This window comes from Eumetopias jubatus, unplaced genomic scaffold (assembly GCF_037043125.1).
Source record: "Eumetopias jubatus isolate StellerSeaLion01/CBP00866 unplaced genomic scaffold, mEumJub1_p1.0 scaffold_10, whole genome shotgun sequence".
Classification (NCBI taxonomy): Eukaryota; Metazoa; Chordata; class Mammalia; order Carnivora; family Otariidae; genus Eumetopias; species Eumetopias jubatus.
Window position 1 is genome coordinate 125,600,056 of NW_028274816.1, and position 18,433 is coordinate 125,618,488.

The 18,433-nt window shown below is 45.2% G+C and overlaps 1 protein-coding gene across 4 annotated transcripts in view; it reads right to left on the reverse strand.

Moving 5' to 3' along the window:
- Positions 1 to 275: 275 nt before the first annotated feature.
- Positions 276 to 18,433, reverse strand: part of SSH2 (slingshot protein phosphatase 2) — a 241,915-nt gene continuing 223,757 nt past the window's right edge. For all 4 annotated transcript variants that reach the window (XM_028109374.2, XM_028109376.1, XM_028109375.2 and 1 more), the window contains 2 exons: positions 10,056 to 10,890; positions 276 to 7,271 (listed from right to left, as the gene is read on the reverse strand). In XM_028109374.2, coding sequence (XP_027965175.1) covers positions 5,214 to 7,271; positions 10,056 to 10,890 — 2,893 coding nt within the window. In that variant the 3' untranslated portion in view covers positions 276 to 5,213. The remainder of the gene's footprint in view (positions 7,272 to 10,055; positions 10,891 to 18,433) is intronic.

Genomic DNA, 18,433 nt, shown 5'->3' on the forward strand with positions numbered 1-18,433 from the left:
AGGTCTTCTTTGACCAGGCAAGTTCCCAGCTTGGTCACTTGATTGGAGCCACAAAGTCTGAAATAATCTTTGGTGATTCTATCCAGTCCTTATTTTGTAGGAGGTAGAAAGTTGTATTTTTTTCCCCAGAGCTCAGCTAACTCTTAAGGACGTGCCTGATGGAGAGCAAGAATTGCTCCATGTGCCCTACTGCTCACCAGTGTTCTCTCCCAATCCCTCCACCTTCTCTAGCACCGCCTCCCCCCCTTTTTTTTGCATTTGATGAAATACACGTGTCATCTTCAAAATAAAAATTTATTTAATCTGTAACAAGAACATTGAATCTGCACATTTGCACACAAGTTCACATTTAAAAACAGCAGAGCACATCAGTAATAAAAAAAAAATCTATGATACAAGTGGAACATCCCAACCACCAGGAAGATTAAGGAAGGAGATGAGACCACTCTTTATATTCTGCTTCAAATGCCTCAAAAAGGTCCCAGAGATTCCAGGGAGCACCTGCTTTAATAAAATGTGAGCATAAAAGTTCGGACTGGCCTGGGGCAAAGGTAACAGTCAGTGGGAGAGTCTTTTGGGGTTGTTTTCTACATTTAGAACAAGTCCTACAAAATAAAGTAGAAAGAAAAAAAATAAAAGGCACCTTAAGCTATGCCAGGCAAACCAAAATCCAAACAAAACAAAACCAAACCAAACCCAACCCACAAAAACCAAACAATCCCCTGTGGGCCTGTTGACTGAGAATCATTTCAGGGCCAGTTCCCCAGCTTCCAGCTTGGGTCATCAGCTGGAATGGAGCCCTGGGTATTAGCTCTGCGTGTACAGAGGACGCTGCCACCAGTGTTGCTGTGAGGACCCAGACGGCAGCACTAGTCATATACCCTCGGAGGCAGCTTCCAGCCGACGCGGGGCGATTCCAGTTCAGAAATTCTGTCCTAGATCTCGGGGGCACTGAGAACATGAGGCTGGTTTTTTCATAGCAGGAGCCAGGCCCAGTCACCCTCCACTTCCATGCTGTAAAAGTACACAAGCACCTTGCAATAGCTCTCCATGGCATCAAGGGACCCCAAAGCCCTGGGACAGGGGTTAGGAGTGTGCAGCTTCCCGCTTTGGTGGCAGGCTTTTTCCTAATATGGGTGTCAGATGAGTTGAGGCAGCAAATACATTTATGCCTGATACATGCCTTGACCTTTTAGTCTGGAAGGGAAAACAAAGTCCAAGATACCTTTCAAGTTGGACTGGTGCGGAAAGAGCTAAAATTTCATCTACCATCAAAAAGCAAAACAAGCTTTAGACAAAAATGACACTAGCCATTCACCGTTATAACCATCACTGTAAGACACACCATCACTGACTGAGGAAAGGGCTATTTCCACACAGAGTGTTGAACGGGAGTGCAGGACACAGATGGAAGTCAGGTCCAGGTCCTCCCCAGCTCCCCTCGGGTAAGGGCTGACCACCACAGCCTTGCTCTGCGTGAGGACTCCGCAGGACAGCCAGGGCGGGTGCCTGGAGGAGGGGACCGAGTGGCTGTCAAGAGGATGCATGTTTTAATTATTACAATGTAAACAAAGTATCCACAAATAGTTGTCAAAAAGAGCCAAAGAATGGCTTTATTTAAAAAATTTAAAATGCCCTTAAAAGTGACCCTCTTTGCATAATGCTTTCTTTCTTAAAAGAAAAAAAAAAAAACTCCCACAGAAACATCTCTACCAAACATGCCTAGATCACTATAAAACTGAAATCCTCAGATGGAACAGGTGAAGATTTTTATGAGCTGCTATGTCTGAGAAACTTCAGGTTTACCCAAAAGTATCTGTCTGGGGCCCTTGAGCCAGAGGGGACCTCAGAGCCTGGGCTGTCATTCTCAGGTTGTCCTTGGAGCTCTTGGTAGTTTCCCAAATATAAAAGAGTTGGGATAAAGGTACAGAACCAGGAAAATGCTAGATAGAGCCTGGAGAAACTGGGGTGCTAAGAATGATCCCAAACATTAAGACTCTGAAAGGCAACCAAAATGAGGAGAGATGAATATTACTATAGTACAGTACTATGGGTCTACTACAGTATATACTACGCCTAAGTGTTTTCTAAAATCAGGAAATGGTTGAAGTTTCTCTCCTTCCTGCTGACAGGTAACCCTCCAGATTATAGCTCAAAAGTTGTGTGCTCCTGGGGCTTCTACCCCATGCACCAAAATGTTACTTTTCAAAATATTTTTGCACATGTGCGCACACACACACACGCGCACACACACACACACACACACACACACTCTTTCTCTCTCTCCTCCAGAGTAACTGAGAGTCAGACTATGGTGGTTTTCAAAATAACGATAAAGAGAGGCACTGAACAAGAGGTCAAGACTTTTTCTACTCATCTCTGTCAACCTACCAGACCTGCTGTTCTGGGTTTGAGTTTTCCATGAACAGGAAAGGGAAATAGGCCACCTGAGATTATCAAAAAGTCTGAGGACAAGAAAGTCTGAGAAGTCCTTGATGGCTCATCATGTACTGCCCCTGGACATCGCTCAGCTTGCAAATAACACATGGACACTCAATTGTGGGGGTTTGAGAGGCTGGCAAAACCCCATGGCATGGTTGAATTACCCCGAATGGAGGATGTTTATTGAGGCAGGTAGATTACATGATAACCAAGAATGTAATTAAAAAAAAGGAAGGCAGGGCAAGACTATTTCCTTTTTCTTTAAAGAAAAGTTTTCTTCACAGCATTAGAGGATCTCTTCCCCACCTCTGTTGTTACTTATTGCAGGGATAGTGGGCAGTAACCGCAGTTGCAGGGGAGGAGAGAGAACAGTGCAATACTGTTGTTCCTGCTTGTATTAAGTTCTTAATGTGAGGGATGTCACCATTTCAAAGGATTAATGAGGGGACACCACGCTCTTCACCTCCATGCAGATCCTTCTCTCCCTGCCCCTGCCACAACTTCCTGTCCTTTCCCTATCATACTGGTGGTGGCGGAACTGCCTCAACAGGGCTGTTCAGATGGAGGAGTCCTGGAAATTCATAACCCTGTCTCGCAAGCCTCCTCACACTGGTACACACCACCTAAGAGAACCACTTCACAACACATTAAACATCCAGGAACCACAAAGCTGTGTGGAGGATACATTTGAACATTTAAGGAAACTATTTAAGGACTGCACAGGTACATATAATTACTATATCATAAAGACACTTAGAGCAGGAGGTTTCTGTCCAATCCACCTCCTGCACAGCAACTGGATTCACAGCTCCCCTGGAGCACCTATGAATGGCTTCAATCCACCTTTTCTCTCTCCTGGAGGTCACCCCACTATCTGCCCCCACCAAACTCTGGCCTCTGACATGCCCCTGACAGTCTGGGCATCTGTCTTTTCCTCTCAGTGCCGTCCGTGATGAGCCAAAAACCAAAGCCCAAGTCTGTACTTGGTCAATCTCTCAGCAACATGGACATCAACCAAAGCAAACAGGAAGCAAATTTGCAAACCTCCTCAGTTTTGATGAGCTGCAGAAGGTATTTCATTCCAGGCTCAATGTTTTCTGTAAGAAGCCCAAATAGGCTTTTTATGGCAAGCGCTCCCGTGTTAAGATCTCCACAATAGCAGCAAAGCAAAAGCATCCTAAACGGAGTCATAATGGGTGCCTGCCCTTGGCAGGGGCCTTCCTACTGATGAACCCTTCAGCCCAAGAGAAGCTTCCACCCGGGGGCAGCAGTAACACTCACATACACTCCCTGGCTGTGGTTCAGCTCCTGGCAAACAATCCGCTCTGGGATTTCAGTCTCCAAGAGAAATCAGCTTTCAGTCAAACTGGGATCTAATGGGAGCCTTTAGGGGTTTCTCTGAGAAAGAAGTTACTAACACATAATTTGGCAGGGGATGGCGATCAGAAGTCCCCATTTAAACAAAACCACCATCAATATACTCTGCAGATTCCTACCAGCAATTATCAGTTTTATTTCTGTGGTGTCTGTGTGTTTTCTCCAGTTGCAGCTTTACTCCTTCTTAAAAAGATTAAATCAAAAAGATCCTAAGACGACATCAACAAAACACTGTAAGAAAGTGACATTATGTACATAAATACTGTGTATGACAAATCTTCCAGGAGAAGAAAAAAAAAATCCCATGTCAAGTGTTAACATCGATAAGAAAACTTTGCGTTCAACGGAGGTTATACGTAAGTAATGTAACAATTCAAATATCATCTATGGAATTTAAAAAAAGGGCAGCACTGGGAGAAACAGCATGAGGGAGGAAAGTAAATTGGAAAAAGATACGGCCATTAAACTCAGAAGGCCCACAGAATTATTCAAGTAATGGAAGTGTTAAAACCCTACGTATGTATTCATTTTACAAGAACACACTGACTTTCAATTGCTGTTTTTCAAACTTGTCCCTATTCTGTTTTAACTGGAAGGATGTTGCAGAGCCCACTTCCTGGCAGGGAGGGCCAGGATGACCACCTATGTGGAGCCCACTGACCCGGAAGATACTGGGCCACAGCCTCCGCAGACTTCGCCTCCTCCTCCTCCTCATGTGCTTTCCTCTACACAGATCTCTTAGATTTCATTTGGGGTTCGCTTTTAATTTAAAAATTATGTGCCTGGCGGGGGGGAACTATCTGCTTGGTAAGTTTACAAAGCCAGCCAGTATCATGCCTTTTAATAATGACAGACTCAGGAATCCAGAAGAATTGGCTTCTGGAAGACCGCCCTTTGAAAGCAAAGCAGAACCTGCCCACTTTGGGAACTCTCAGTGGGCCAGGGCCCAAGGCTGAGAGCACGCACACTTGCGGCTGCTCTTCAGCCCCATCCCATGCATCAGGTCTGAAGCCCAAACCATCACCACACAGGCCCAGGGGGGCATTTCCGATTTCCAGCCTTTTTCTCAGAGGGCAAATGAGGAGCAGGTGGGAGCTGACTGAAAAACAGCAATTTGCCTTTGATAAAGGTGCTCTTTGAAAATGAGTATTTTTGAGGTTTGAATTTTCTAAAAATAAAAAATGCTAAAATGGTCTTGCTGTCCAAATCAATCTCTCTCTCTCACACACACATACACAGAGAAAAAAAAAAAAAACCCAAACCCCGCATGCGCCAGGAACAGTAAAATGACCAAAATATTATAAAATTAACCAATAAAGTGCATGTTCCTTACATATTACACCTGCCCCTTTTACAAACATTTCTCTCAGAAAGTCACACGTGTAGGCTCAGAATCACATGGTATTATAGAAGGGGTTGGTTGTCCGTTTTTTATCATTTGCTTTTTTCAGTCTCCTAAGGGGGTGAGTTCTGCCGTGTGGCTGACGGGGCGTCACAGCCAGCCCTGGAGCTGGGCCTGCACACTGCAGTCCCTGGGGTTGTGGCAAAGGAAGGCCTCCTTCAGAATTAGTCAATTCAGGTCCTGCCCTGGGGAGCAAACACTGCTGACTGTAACCAAATTCTTTGGCATACTGTACGATGGGCTTCTCCACTGGCTTGCTCTGCGCGATACACTCTGTTGTTTTGAGTTGCTCTATAAAATACTTGGTGGGCTCTAGGTTCTGGGGGGCATCTGGGTTTTCTGAAGGCTCCTGGGCCTCCATGGCATGCATGCCTGAGTCTGTTCTGATGAAGGGCTGAAGCAGTTTGAGATGAGGGGTATCAGAGGAGACAGGCTCTCTCTCCGATAAACAGTCTTTACAGAGGTCCAAGTAACCTAACTTGGCGAGCACAGCCGAATGCCTCATTTGGGATGGTTTGGTGAGCCCTCCCTGGCAAATCGCTCGGGACTCGATTTCTTTAGTGCGCTCCTTCACCACGCTGGGGCTATGGCTGAGACCCTTTATATTGTCACTACTAGAGCTATGTGGGAGGTGACAGGCTACAGGTAATGGGTCCAGTTTTTCTTGTAACTCCCCAATATTGTCAATGAGTTGGCTTAGGTCTTCACTAGTTAACTGGGGGTCCTTGGACGGTATTTCATTGCCACTGGAAAAGGGGCCCTCCTGACTTTCTTCCCAGCTCTCCTGCTCTGAAGAGGGCTCATTGTCGGTGGTGCTGCTTTGCTCTCTGAAGCCTTCGAGGTGAACTACAGTCTGCGGATATGCGGAATCCAAGCTGGCAGACGGGACGTGGGTTGTGTGGCTGACAAAAGGCCCTCCTGTCTCCGGGGCGGTCAACAGGCTGTCGTCCCAGGCTTCAGGGCTGCTCAGGGTGGAGGTCAGGTTGGTGGGACTGTTGTGCTCAGGAGGGGAAGAATGAGGCAGAGGTAGCACGTTGGGGTGAGCCTGGGCGGGGCCGAGAGTCCTGTTCAGATTTTCATCCAGTGCACAGAGGACGGGGATGGAGTCCTCCACTTTCACTTTCCGCAGTCCTTGCTCCCCACTCTTTTTGCTCGTGGCTCTTCCACTTCCTGGCCCAGGGTGATCGGGAGATGTAACTGTGTGGGTATACTCAATGATTTCCACCTTTTTGGGAAGGGAAAGAGGGCCTGCTTGTGTCTCAGATCCCTGGCATGAAACCACAGTCCTCTGCTCCTTCTGGACTCCTCCCTGCTTCGTACTAGTATCTGACCCTGGGCGCTCCTGAAACTCCAGCAGCTCAGGTGCTGGAACAATGACATCTTGCTCAGAATGGGGTAGGGAGCCAGCTTTGGACCCACTGCACTTCCCTTTGCCCTTGCTAATTTCTGGTTCCTTAGGGACAAAAGAATGTTCAAGGGTAGCTTCATCACTCTTTCCTTTTGGTGCTAGGTCTGCCACAGCAGAATCATTCTTGGAATTCTTGCGAATGGACAATGAGGTACAACCAGGGGCAGCACCATGGTGCTCCTGCTCCTGTCGCAAGCGCTCTTCAAACTCCAAGGTAGCTCGCCTCACGGACCCAGGGTACCACTTGGCACCTGGGTGCATTCCTGGGCCCCAGAGCTCTTGTTCCTCCTCAGCTGGTTCCTCTTCTTCCAACTCTGTGGTGGATGAGTGTATAGTTAAGCAGCCTTCTAGGTCCCACTTCCCTGAGTCTTTGGCTAGTTCAGGCTGGGCTGTGGAGGAACCCTCATTCTGCTCCAGATTTCCAGGTTTGTTCTCCAGGGCCTGAGCCCTCTCAAGGGGCAGCTCATGGATGGTGTGCTTCTTTGGTGTATGACATGGGTTAGATAAGATGTCTCCTTTCAGTTGAATCTGTCCGACTCCTTGACTGATGGATTCAATCTCAGTAACGATTTCTTTGACTGAAATTGCATTTTCTGAGTGAGACTGCATGAAGATGTCTGGGCTGACCAGTTCTAAGATTGCCTAGGGAGAAAACAGTGAGATGGTTATGGCAAATCATAGTCTAATTAAAAATGCCAGATGTTTTGCTTAGTAATCTTCTAATCCAGGAGAACCTTCCGGCTATGAGGACATAAATCATGGAGTGCCTGGGACTGTCCTCTGCCTGGGACTGTCCTCTGGCCAACTGTTTTGTCATACAAGGAAAAAAAAACCCAAAACAGATTCATCAAAGGAAGAGATACAAAATTTGTTACAGCTTGTATCACTGTCTACTAAACTTTTGTTCTGTTTATTTTTTATTTTTTTTAAAGATTTTATTTATTCATGAGAGACAGAGAGAGAGAGAGAGGCAGAGGGAGAAGCAGGCTCCCAAGGAGCAGGGAGCCTGATGCGGGACTCGATCCCAGGACCCTGGGATCATGACCTGAGCCAAAGGCAGACACCCAACCATCTGAGCCACCCAGGTGCCCTGTTCTGTTTATTTAAACAGAATTCCAACCCAGTATCTTGCTTCAAAAATGAATAGCGGTTAGCCTTGGAGGCTTCTATAATCTTTTCTTTTTTTTGAAGAATTTGAGAGAGAGAGAGAGATATAGAGCAAGCAAGCACAGGAGCAGGGGGAGGGGGAAGGGCAGAGGGAGAAGCAGATTTCTCGCTGAGCAAGGAGCCTGATGCAGGACTCGATCCCACGACCCTGGGATCATGACCTGAGCCGAAGGCAGACGCCCAACCAACTGAGCCACCCAGGTGCCCCAATCCTTACTTTCCTAAGACCATTAGCCTTCAGGATTTAGGCCATACTGGGGTAGATGAGATTTTTCGTCTCTGGCCTATCAACTTCCAGTTTGATTCTGTTGATTCTAACCTAGTTCAAGGGGAAGAGTTCCATTCAAGGGCTCAGTGACCACCTTCAATATGCCCAGTGTTAGGGTAAGATGAATGAGGTTATCATCTGATGTCTGATTTGGAGACTCACTGCTCTCTTCTCTCCTCTGTCCTGCCAGCTTTCATCCTTACCCTTCCACTCTTGGAATCTCTTGGCAATAGCATTCCAGCACGTGAGGGCACTCTGTACCTGGTCACACAATTTCCAAGTTTTGCATGGCTCCTTCTGGGAAAGGTTTACTTGGCTTACGGAGCCACATGCCTAAGCAAACTTAGAAACTGTGACTCTGATATATTACTGTTCTACCAGTTATAAATTTGGATGGATTTAGATCGAGGCAAAAGAAAATTAGCCAATATAAAATCAGGTCCTATTGTTAAAAAAAATGAATTTCAAAAGCTGAAAATGGCTTAGACATCTCTTAAAGTGGATCGTAACAACCATCAACCTGCTTTAACAGTTTATTTATTTAATTAATTAATTAATTAATTTATATTTTACTTTATTTTGAGAGAGAGAACATGAGCAGAGGGGAGGGGATGAGGGGGAGAGAGGGAGCCCGATGTGGGGCTGGATCCCAGGACCCTGAGATCATGACCTGAGCCCAAGGCAGATGCTTACCTGACTGAGCCACCCAGGCGCCCCTACTTTAACATTTTTATAAGCCTTCAAAGTATAACATTTCCCTAGGAATTGTTCTGATCTTTCTCCTTCAAAAGAAAGTCAGAGCTAGCACAAACCAACAAGGTCAGGCACACCTTTGGGAGAAATCTGCTGGGATATTAGGCAGAGGTAAACTAGCCGAGACTGGGAGAGAAGCCACAGCAGGCCCAGTGCACAGGCTGTGGAGAGAGTGCTCATATGACGGGGGGCTTTGCAGAAAAGCTATTTCTGTCAGAGCTGCTACGCCCACTGGTCCAAAGGAGAGCTCAAGCATTCTCATTTCCCAGTAAAAATGAAGCAGAGGCATAACCTCTGGGGAGAGAAGACAGAAGCAGAGGCAATGACTGCCCTGGGGTAAAGAGACAGAAAAGATAAGTCATGGACAAGGTGGTAAATATAAGTAGACAGCTATCAGGAGATGTCTAAAATGTAGTTACCTCCACCGAAATCATTAAGTGAAGTTTGATATGTGAGAGTAAATCTGTCACCATTTACTTCACAACTACTTTATTATAGTGATCTAAGATACCATTGTTTTTAAGATGCATCCCAATTTCAGAAGTGTCAAAATGAGAATAAGAGTGAGTCTTAGAATTGATACACAGTAGTTCTTTCCCTGGTCTGAAAGGGCTCCTATGAGCTCATATGCCACAGAGAAGAATCTTCAGGGTCTGTCTGTTCTCAATCATTTCCCAAAACTATCCCTCAAATCTTGGATACCACAGGGTCTGAGATAAGGACCAATCGAGAAACATTATTAATAGCAAGAACTCAGCATGCGCTGCTACTCTAACAACTATTTACACATTGTCTAGTCTTTGAATTTTCTGAGACAGTATTTCCCAAACAAATCCATCTCCTCAGAGAGACACAGGTCTTACTCAGGCAGCATGTCAGTCCCAGGCACTTCATTATTGGTGAGATTTGATTTGAACTGCAGAGGTCCAGGGAGGGGGCCTCTCCTTGTTCAGGCAGGAGATTTGTTTTGGCTACCCACCATCCCCATCCCCTCTCCAAAGTGCTTCCAAAGACACCAAAAGCTTGGAAAGATAAATTCCTCAAAAGGCAATGGGTTTAAAAAAATTTTAAGCCTTAAGTTTTCAAGGAAAGTCTCAGCCACGCTGTCTCTCCCAAACCGCCTTCCTAAATCTTTAGCAACATTAAAAGTAAAACGAACACAGCAGAATCCCAAATATTTTGTCTTCCAAAAGAACTTCATTAGGTAGAGAACTACTTACTATAAAGATACTTTTTACCTTTGACTGTTCCTCATCTATTGAAGATTCTTCAGATGCATGGGGAGTATTACTCAAAGAGCTGCTTCTCTGGTCATCAGCGGTCCCTTCGGAAGGGGCTACTTCTACCACTGAGAGTCGACAGCTCTCACTCCTTCCTCCGCCCAGTTCTTCCATCCTTGAGTGGGAAAAAGATCGGGACCGGGTTTCTTGGGAAAGCTCTACAAACTTTTCTAGGGCGCTAAAAAAATCAATGCGATCTGTACTGAAATCTGAGACTTCAGCCTGGCAACTAGGTTGGGGGCTTGGTGATTCAGGATCAGGGGACATGGGAATGTCTTTCAGGCGAGATGTTAACTCTTCCAAAGGCAGTAAGTGGACGTTCACATCTGCTTTCAGAGCATCTGTCTCCAAATCTTCCACTGTTAAGTCTGGGAACTTGTTGGCAATTTCTGGGGCCTGTCCAGGTTGGATTAAGGCTTTGGATGCTTGGCAGTTGTCAAGAGGGAATTTTGATTCACTGAGACAACACCCTGATGAGCATCCATTGATGTCATTTAGATTTAATTCATCTTCAATCTGTCCGGCATGAAATTCCCTAGAAGTAAACTCCAAGCAGATCATTCTTTCTTTGGTACACAGGCCCTTCTGATTTTCATCTTGTGGGACGACATGTTCCACAAAGACGGGAGGTATGGGTGGGTGATTCTCCATGGTCTTCACCTCGGCAATCTGGTCTGCTGAGGTGGTGATCTCCTTCTTGTTGAGTTCTAGCCCTGGTTTGCAGATGGGTTCATGGTGGTCTGAGAGGTCGCTATCTGAGTGAGATCTCCAGAGCTTGTTATGCCGCTGTTTGCTGTGGAGGACATACACAGGAAATGCCTTACTCTGGTTTGTGAAATCAATCAACACCCTCCCAGGAAACTGCTCCCAGATAAATTTAAATATTAACCTGCAAATGCTTTGTATTTAATACCCAATGGAAGAAGTAGGCAATAAACATTTGTAAAGAGGCTCAATTTGGGGCGACTGGGAGGCTTAGTCATTAAGCGTCTGACTTCAGCTCAGGTCATGATCCCAGGGTCCTGGGATCGAGCCCCGCATTGGGCTCCCTGCTCCGCTGGAAGCCTGCTTCTCCCTCTCCCACTTCCCCTGCTTGTGTTCCCTCTCTCGCTGTGTCTCTCTCTGTCAAATAAATAAAATCTTAAAAAAAAAAAAAGATGCTCAATTTAACTAATAGCAAAAAACAAAAACAAAGCAAAACAACAATAATAAAAACGAATATGATATCTGATTTTTTTACCTATCAGACTGACAAGGCTTAAAATGGTTGCTAGCAGCTAGTGTTGATGATGGCATGGCCAAACAAGTCCTCTCATATATAGTTGGTAGGAATGTGAATTGTAGAAATTCTTTTTTTTTTTTTTAAGATTTTATTCATTTATTTGAGAGAGAGAGAGTGAGAGAGAGAGCACGGGCAGGGGAGAGAGGGAGAAGCAGGCTCCTCACTGAGCAGGGAGCCCGATGTGGGGCTTGATCCCAGGACCTGGGATCATGACCTGAGCCGAAGGCAGATGCTTAACCAACTGAGCCACTCAGGTGCCCCTGAACTGTAGAAATTCTGAGAGTGAAATCTGACAACAGCTCTCAAAATTTAACCCTTAAACCAGGAATTCTTCTAGAGAAATACTACTATAAGTGCACAAAGATAGAGATATAAGGATGTTTATTATATAATACAGTGGTACTAAAGGATCAGACACCAAAAAAAAAAAAAAAGATTTATTTAAATTACAGTCCATATACCTACATGCCATTCATGAAGCTATTAAAAACAGGCGTTTTAATGGAATGCTGTCCAAGGTATACAATTAAGTGAAAAAGCATGCTGACCACATTTGGAATGGTCAGTTCCCATGTTAGAAGAAGTATAGGAAAAGACCCGAAGGAACATCATCAAACTGGTAACAGGGTTCCTTTCAAGAAAGGCAGAATACTTTCAGGGAGGGCTTTACTTCCAACACTCTATATTTGTATAAGTTTTAAAATTTAAAAATAATGAGCATGTTTAACATTAATAACCGGGGGGGGGGGGGCGCAGGTACTAAAACAAAACAGCATCTAGGCAGTACAAAGAGAAATACTCTATTGGAGCCCACTACAAGTTCTTATAATTGGGATAAAGAGCTGATACAGGATTAATTATGAAGTAGTAATGTGAGGAGGGTGGTAATCTTTCTTGAATTAGAAAGCAAAGATGAGGCTAGTAAATCCACAGAAAAAGGTTTATATGCATAAAATACAGGGCTTCTTTCATAAGGATCTTTCAATAAAACCCATCAAGCTAAGGGGACACCTGGAAAAGCAGGTGGCCCAAAGAAGATCACTCACATATATCCATCCTTTGGCCTATTTTATGGAGGGAAGTTTTTTTAAATTTTATTTATTTATTTGAGAAAGAGAGAGAGTGAGCGAGAGAGAGAGAGAGAGAGAGCACACGAGGAGAGGCAAAGGGAGAGGGAGAACCAGACTCTCCCGCTGAGCAGGGAGCCCCATGTAGGGCTTGATCCCAGGACTCTGAGATCATGACCTGAGCTGAAGGCAGACACTTAACCAACTGAACCACCCAGGCGCCCCTGTAGAGAAGTTCTGATAGGATGAGATTTCATTTCAAACCATACTAACAAGGGAGCACAGTTCCCAAAGCCCTAGCCTAAAAGAAAAAGGTGGCCCTGTGGTTGGTCAGGATCACCTGCCCAGGAAACAGGTCCCTAGATATGGCATTTAGGGGTGTGGTTTCCACGACTTACAAGTTGGTGAAGAGTTACCTAACTGCAGAGTGTAATGGGAAATAGCCCAAGACAATTTGCCGCAGGCTCAGGGCCACGCCTGCCTATGAATCTCTGCCTAGTCATGCGCCTGCACTGATGTGAACCCCTGTTTGTTCTCAACTCTGCACCTGCTCTCAGCTCCCCCTGTCTGTCTGCTGCTTGGGTGGGGCTCTCTCTGACTCAGGCCTGCACCGCAGAAGGGTGGTTTTCCGGGTAGGGAACAGGTCATTCTGTTTATGAAGACAGGCTATAATCAATAGCTGGAAGGAAGGTAGGGTTTTCACCTTTTCCAAGCTGCATGAACTCCAGCCACCCCTAGGAGGAGACAACATATCACACATCCCAAACAAGTGAGTGACTGTGGGGTGGGGCAAACTGAATGGTTGGATAGGTGGGGCCTGAACTGTACCCAGTGATCAACCCAGGCCATGTGCTTCCCTTTAAAGTTTCTTCTACATCTAGATACTCTTGTTTCCTGACCTACATATGGCTGTGTTCTCCAATTTCTAACCCTCACCTATCATGAGGATGTTCAAACCTGCACCAACTCCTCTCAGCCACCATGGGAGGGCAATTCCTGTGATGCAAGTGATTGGGAAGACATCTCAGGGAGTAGCTATTCTCACCTTTCTAATAATATAAAAGAACAGCTTATCTTACCAGTCAACAGGCAAATGGGATTTTTCATGATCCCAAGAACCTTCCGAAGCACGATTTTTAAAAAGTTTTTATTTATTTATTTGACAGAGTGGAGAGACAGCGAGAGACGGAACACAAGCAGGGGGAGTGGGAGAGGGAGAAGCAGGCTTCCCGCTGAGCAGGGAGCCCGATGCAGGGCTCAATCCCAGGACCCAGGGATCATGACCTGAAGCGAGGGCAGCCGCTTAACGACTGAGCCACCCAGGCACCCCCTAAAGGATGATTTTTTAAAAAAGTGCCTGCAAATCACTGATCAATCAGGAGGGAATGAGACTGAAATTATGCTAATAGGTATCAACAGTGTATGTTTCAGAGGAAGTGGCTGACATTACAGCTGCCTTGCCCAGCAGGGATTTCCTTCTCTTTCTGGGGGAGATAATCATCAGAAAATATTAGGCCAGGGCTCTGGAATTAAACTGATCACTACTTGTAAAGCAGAAAGAAGAATCTCAATCCAAAGATAGGTCTGATTCCGCTACCTTTTTCATTTTTGCAGTAGGGCCTGCAGGGAGGGTGGTAGGCAGCGCTTTGATAGAATCAAGAGACTCATTACCATGGCCTTCAAAGCACTGCCACTCCAGGTGCCCCTTCCTGCTCCTCCCTTCCTCCTCCCACCTCAGAGGTTTTAGTAAACTCTGTCCTGAATTTTGTGCTTATCATCCTCTTTCTTTATAATGTCATCATGTTTTGTTTGTTCTTAATATACTGCTTAGTTTTGCATGTTGTGAACTTACATAAATGAAATCATACTCTATGTATATATTCTTCTACAACGGCCTTTTGCCTACACTGTTTTTAAGATTCATCAATGTGTGCAGCTGTAATTTCAAGGAGGATGATGAACATACCAGTTTATTTACCCATCCTGTTGATGAACAGTTTTGGCTAGTATGAACAGCACTACCATGGACATTCTTGCACTTGGTGCATATTTTGGTTTCTAAAAGATGTTATATACAGGAGCGGAAAAGGTGGGTCACAGGGTATATGTTCACCGTCAGTTTTACTCAGTAACAGCAAACTATTTTCCAGTACAGTTTTTTCCCAAGTCTGTTTATTCTGATGCTCTATCACTGGTAGGGACAGATGTAAGACACCGGATCATATTTATTATTTTAAACTGTTAATGTTTCAATTCAACTGACTCCCTCCACCTATTTCAGGTAGGCATCAAGTAAACAAGTTGCCAAAAAGAACTTCAGAGTTGGTTTGTGGCCTGGATGATGCAAAGAAGTCTCAGGTTCTTTTCTCCCTTGAGTGACCTCGGACCTGAATTTGGCCTTTTACTTCATAAATGAACAAGAAGGAAATCTAAATGACAGGATACACATGATATCCCATTCTCTTGCCTCCTATTTGCTTTCTTTCTTCTTGTTACATGTTTGGTAAAATACCAACTTTGTTTGAGAAAGTTACATAGAGGAAAACACTGCTAAAAATGGGAGTATCAGGTTATAGTAAAATTAGACTGTTTATGGTTACCTCTTAGGACAGCCTGTAGAAAGGACAAGAAAGAAAAAGCAACAATTGAGCATTCTCTATGTTTTGTCCACGGTTCCTAAATGCTTGAAAATTATTTCACTGAAAAGCTACTAAGAAAATCCTTTAAATCTCAATTGCGATGAACCTCAATTGCGATGTGGGTTCATTCTCAGGTTCCCTGCTGCTGGCTGACCACTGTGCACCAGCTAACTAGACTTCAGTGTCTCCACCAGCAAAGCAGGGGAGTGTAACAGACACCGCTGCCTCCTCTGGCCCTGGTGACGGGGGTTTTCAAAGAATCAAAACCGACATCTACGAAGACATGTGGCATGAACTCTCCCTGGCTACCACCCAGTGTTTCTTCTCTGCCCCTTATACACTGGAACCTAATATCACAGACACATGGTCCAGCTTGCGAATGCCTGAAATCCGAACTTGTCTAATGGAACAAAAATCTGCCAGATACCTGCATGATCAGAGTACAGAATAACAAACACGGCTGTTGGCAGTTTAATGGAGGTTTTACACACACACACACACACACACACACACACACGCACACACACACACCCACCCTCTTTCTGTCTCACTCCCATCTCCCAGCTATAAAAAGATAAAAAATAAAATTAGATATGCACAGTATCAGTGGCTTTATGATACCCTCCCTTTTAGGTCCAAAGGGTTATATCAAATATTAGCCTTCCCTCTTAAAGACATACTGAACTATGCAAAAAGTCCCTTGCATTTCAGATAGGAGGTCACTGTTTGGTCCATAGCCTCACATTCTGATTAAAGAGACTGTAACCAATTCATAAACCACTTACAGAGGCCTGGTATCACCTTGGTAAACTTCTCTTCTACCAAGACATCAAAGCACCAAGCAAATACCCTCAAACAGAGGGCTGTGACCTCAAGTTAAGTACCCAGTGCCACTCTAGACAACCATAGGGGCTAAAGAATGCTAGGATCAGGGCTCTTTTTGGGAAAACCACATGCTTCCTGACAGAAGATGTGGAATATAAGATCTAAGTGCCTCCACAAGAAATGGATTTCTTTGCAGACAGAATGAGTGGGGTTTTGCTAAGGACTTTTCTTCTCCTGGTTACCTAAGCTGTAGAGCTTCAGACAGTTCCAGGAGTCTGGGGCTTCTCTGTTTTTGCTCTTCTAAGCAGGCAGACCCTGGAGTAGCGCTCTAGGGCTGGGCAAGAATCTGCTGGGCCCAGTTCACTTGGCAGCTAGCTTGGCAATAGCCTACAAGTGCTGTTTCTTAAAAAAAACATTGGAGATTGCAGACCCTAATGACTGTATGCCCGGCAGGCGCTCCCACTCTTTTTCCTAACTGGCAGAGGCCTGATCTGGTTTGGGTATTCACTGTTTCATGGGAGCCCTGGCAGGCGGGAGACAGTCTGGAGGGAGGAGCTAAAGGCAGGTCACTTATTCCCCTAGCTTTCTCCCCACAGGGTCACTTCAGGCCGGCTGTGTCCCTTGACTGAAAGTTATTTCTCCTCTCTGAAGGTGCCTCTTTCTCCAGGAGTCTCCTTCCAGGTTCTAGTAACTGCTCCCTCCCTCTTTGGGCCTCGCAGCTATTACCGAACAGCTCTGCTGATGCAAGTCCCTTGATTCTACTATAATCCCACATCTTTATAAAACCCTCCTCAAATAATCCTAATACGAGTATGCTGTTTCTTGTTGAGATCCTGACTGATGGAGGTATTCTATTACTTGAAAGCAGCCTAAGTGATACCCCTAGCACAAGATTCTGTTCTTAAAATCCAGGAAACACCACAGTACAGGAAATTCCAGGACCACTTCCTATTCTTGTTTCTTTTTTTAAGATTTTATGTATTTGACAGCAAGAGACACAGTGAGAGAGGGAACACAAGCAGGGGGAGTGGGAGAGGGAGAAGCAGGCTTCCCGCGGAGCAGGGAGTCCGATGTGGGGCTCGATCCCTAGACCCCGGGATCATGACCTGAGCCGAAGGCAGACGTTTAATGACTGAGCCACCCAGGCGCCCCCCTATTCTAGTTTCTAATGGAGTTAGTGCGCCTGTGGGTGGTGGAAGGCAGTGGTTGGAGGAAGGAGGAGAGGATAAATGGCACATACATGTATGTGTTTCTGGGTAGCCCTGGAGAAAGATGATGATGAGAACCACATCAGAATAACCCTTACCAGTCTATACTGTACATTGTTTTTTAAGATATATTTTTAAAGATTTATTTATTTGACAGAGACAGCAAGAGAGCACAAGCAGGGGGAGCAGGAGAAGGAGAGGGAGAAGCAGGCTCCCCGCTGAGCAGGGAGCCCGATGCGGGACTCGATCCCAGGACCCTGGGATCCAGACCTGAGCAGAGGGCAGATGCTTAACCATCTGAGCCACCCAGGTGCCCCTAAGATTTTCTTCTTAAGTAATCTCTATCCTCAATGTGCTCGAACTCACAACCTGGAGGATCAAGAGGTGCATGCAGGCTCCTCTGACTGAGCCAGCCAGGCGCCCTCGTAGTGTACATTTATTTATACATATTTTTATTTACAATAACCCTGTGACACAGGGTTCTTTAAAAAATTTTTTATTTAAATTCAATTAGTATTAGTATTATTAGTTTCAGTGTGACACAGGGCTCTTGATTTTCATATTACAGATGGGGTCAGGCGAGGATCAGAACTGTGAAGTAACTTCTCAAAGTTGCAGCAAGAGGATGAACCAGAGATGGAAACCAGATCTACTGACTCAAATTCTGTGGTTTTCTCATTCCCCAGGGCTTGCTCCTCCCTCCATGAATCAAGCCCAGGAAAGCAGAATAGAACCGAAAGGGAAAGGAAGAGGCAGAGTGATTTGTGGGTTATGCTGCCCTTCTTATCCTCATCTAAGATTTTTCTGAAGTTCCTTTAACATCTAAGAAAAACCACATCCTCTAAAAAAACCCAACCCAACAGCTTGCAGTAGCCTGAGATTCCAGAATAAATACTGAAATTGGCAGGACACATAATATCCTTGCTCTCAATGGGTCACGTGAGGACACTGCATAACATCCGTCATGTGTGTGTCTGGGAACATACAATATTTATGTTTCATCCAACCCTCAGATGCCTCTTTCTTGTGCCAAAAAGAACCGCTTTGTCCTACCTTCTGATCTAATCCAAAAATGTCATCAAAATCTGGCCCCCAAGACCTCCAAATTCTTTTTAAGTGGAGGAGACTTGAGTATCCTCCCTGCTTCCTAAAAGAACGGCTCAGATGAAATCATGCCAAGTACTGAGTAAACGGGAGGGGTTTTTTTTAGTGGAAACCATAATGCTACGCTGGGCTGCATTTTCACAAGACTTCGGGGGTGGGAGGGTGGTCCCTCTGCCTGGATAGGCTGGAAGGCTATTTAACATTTTGTTCA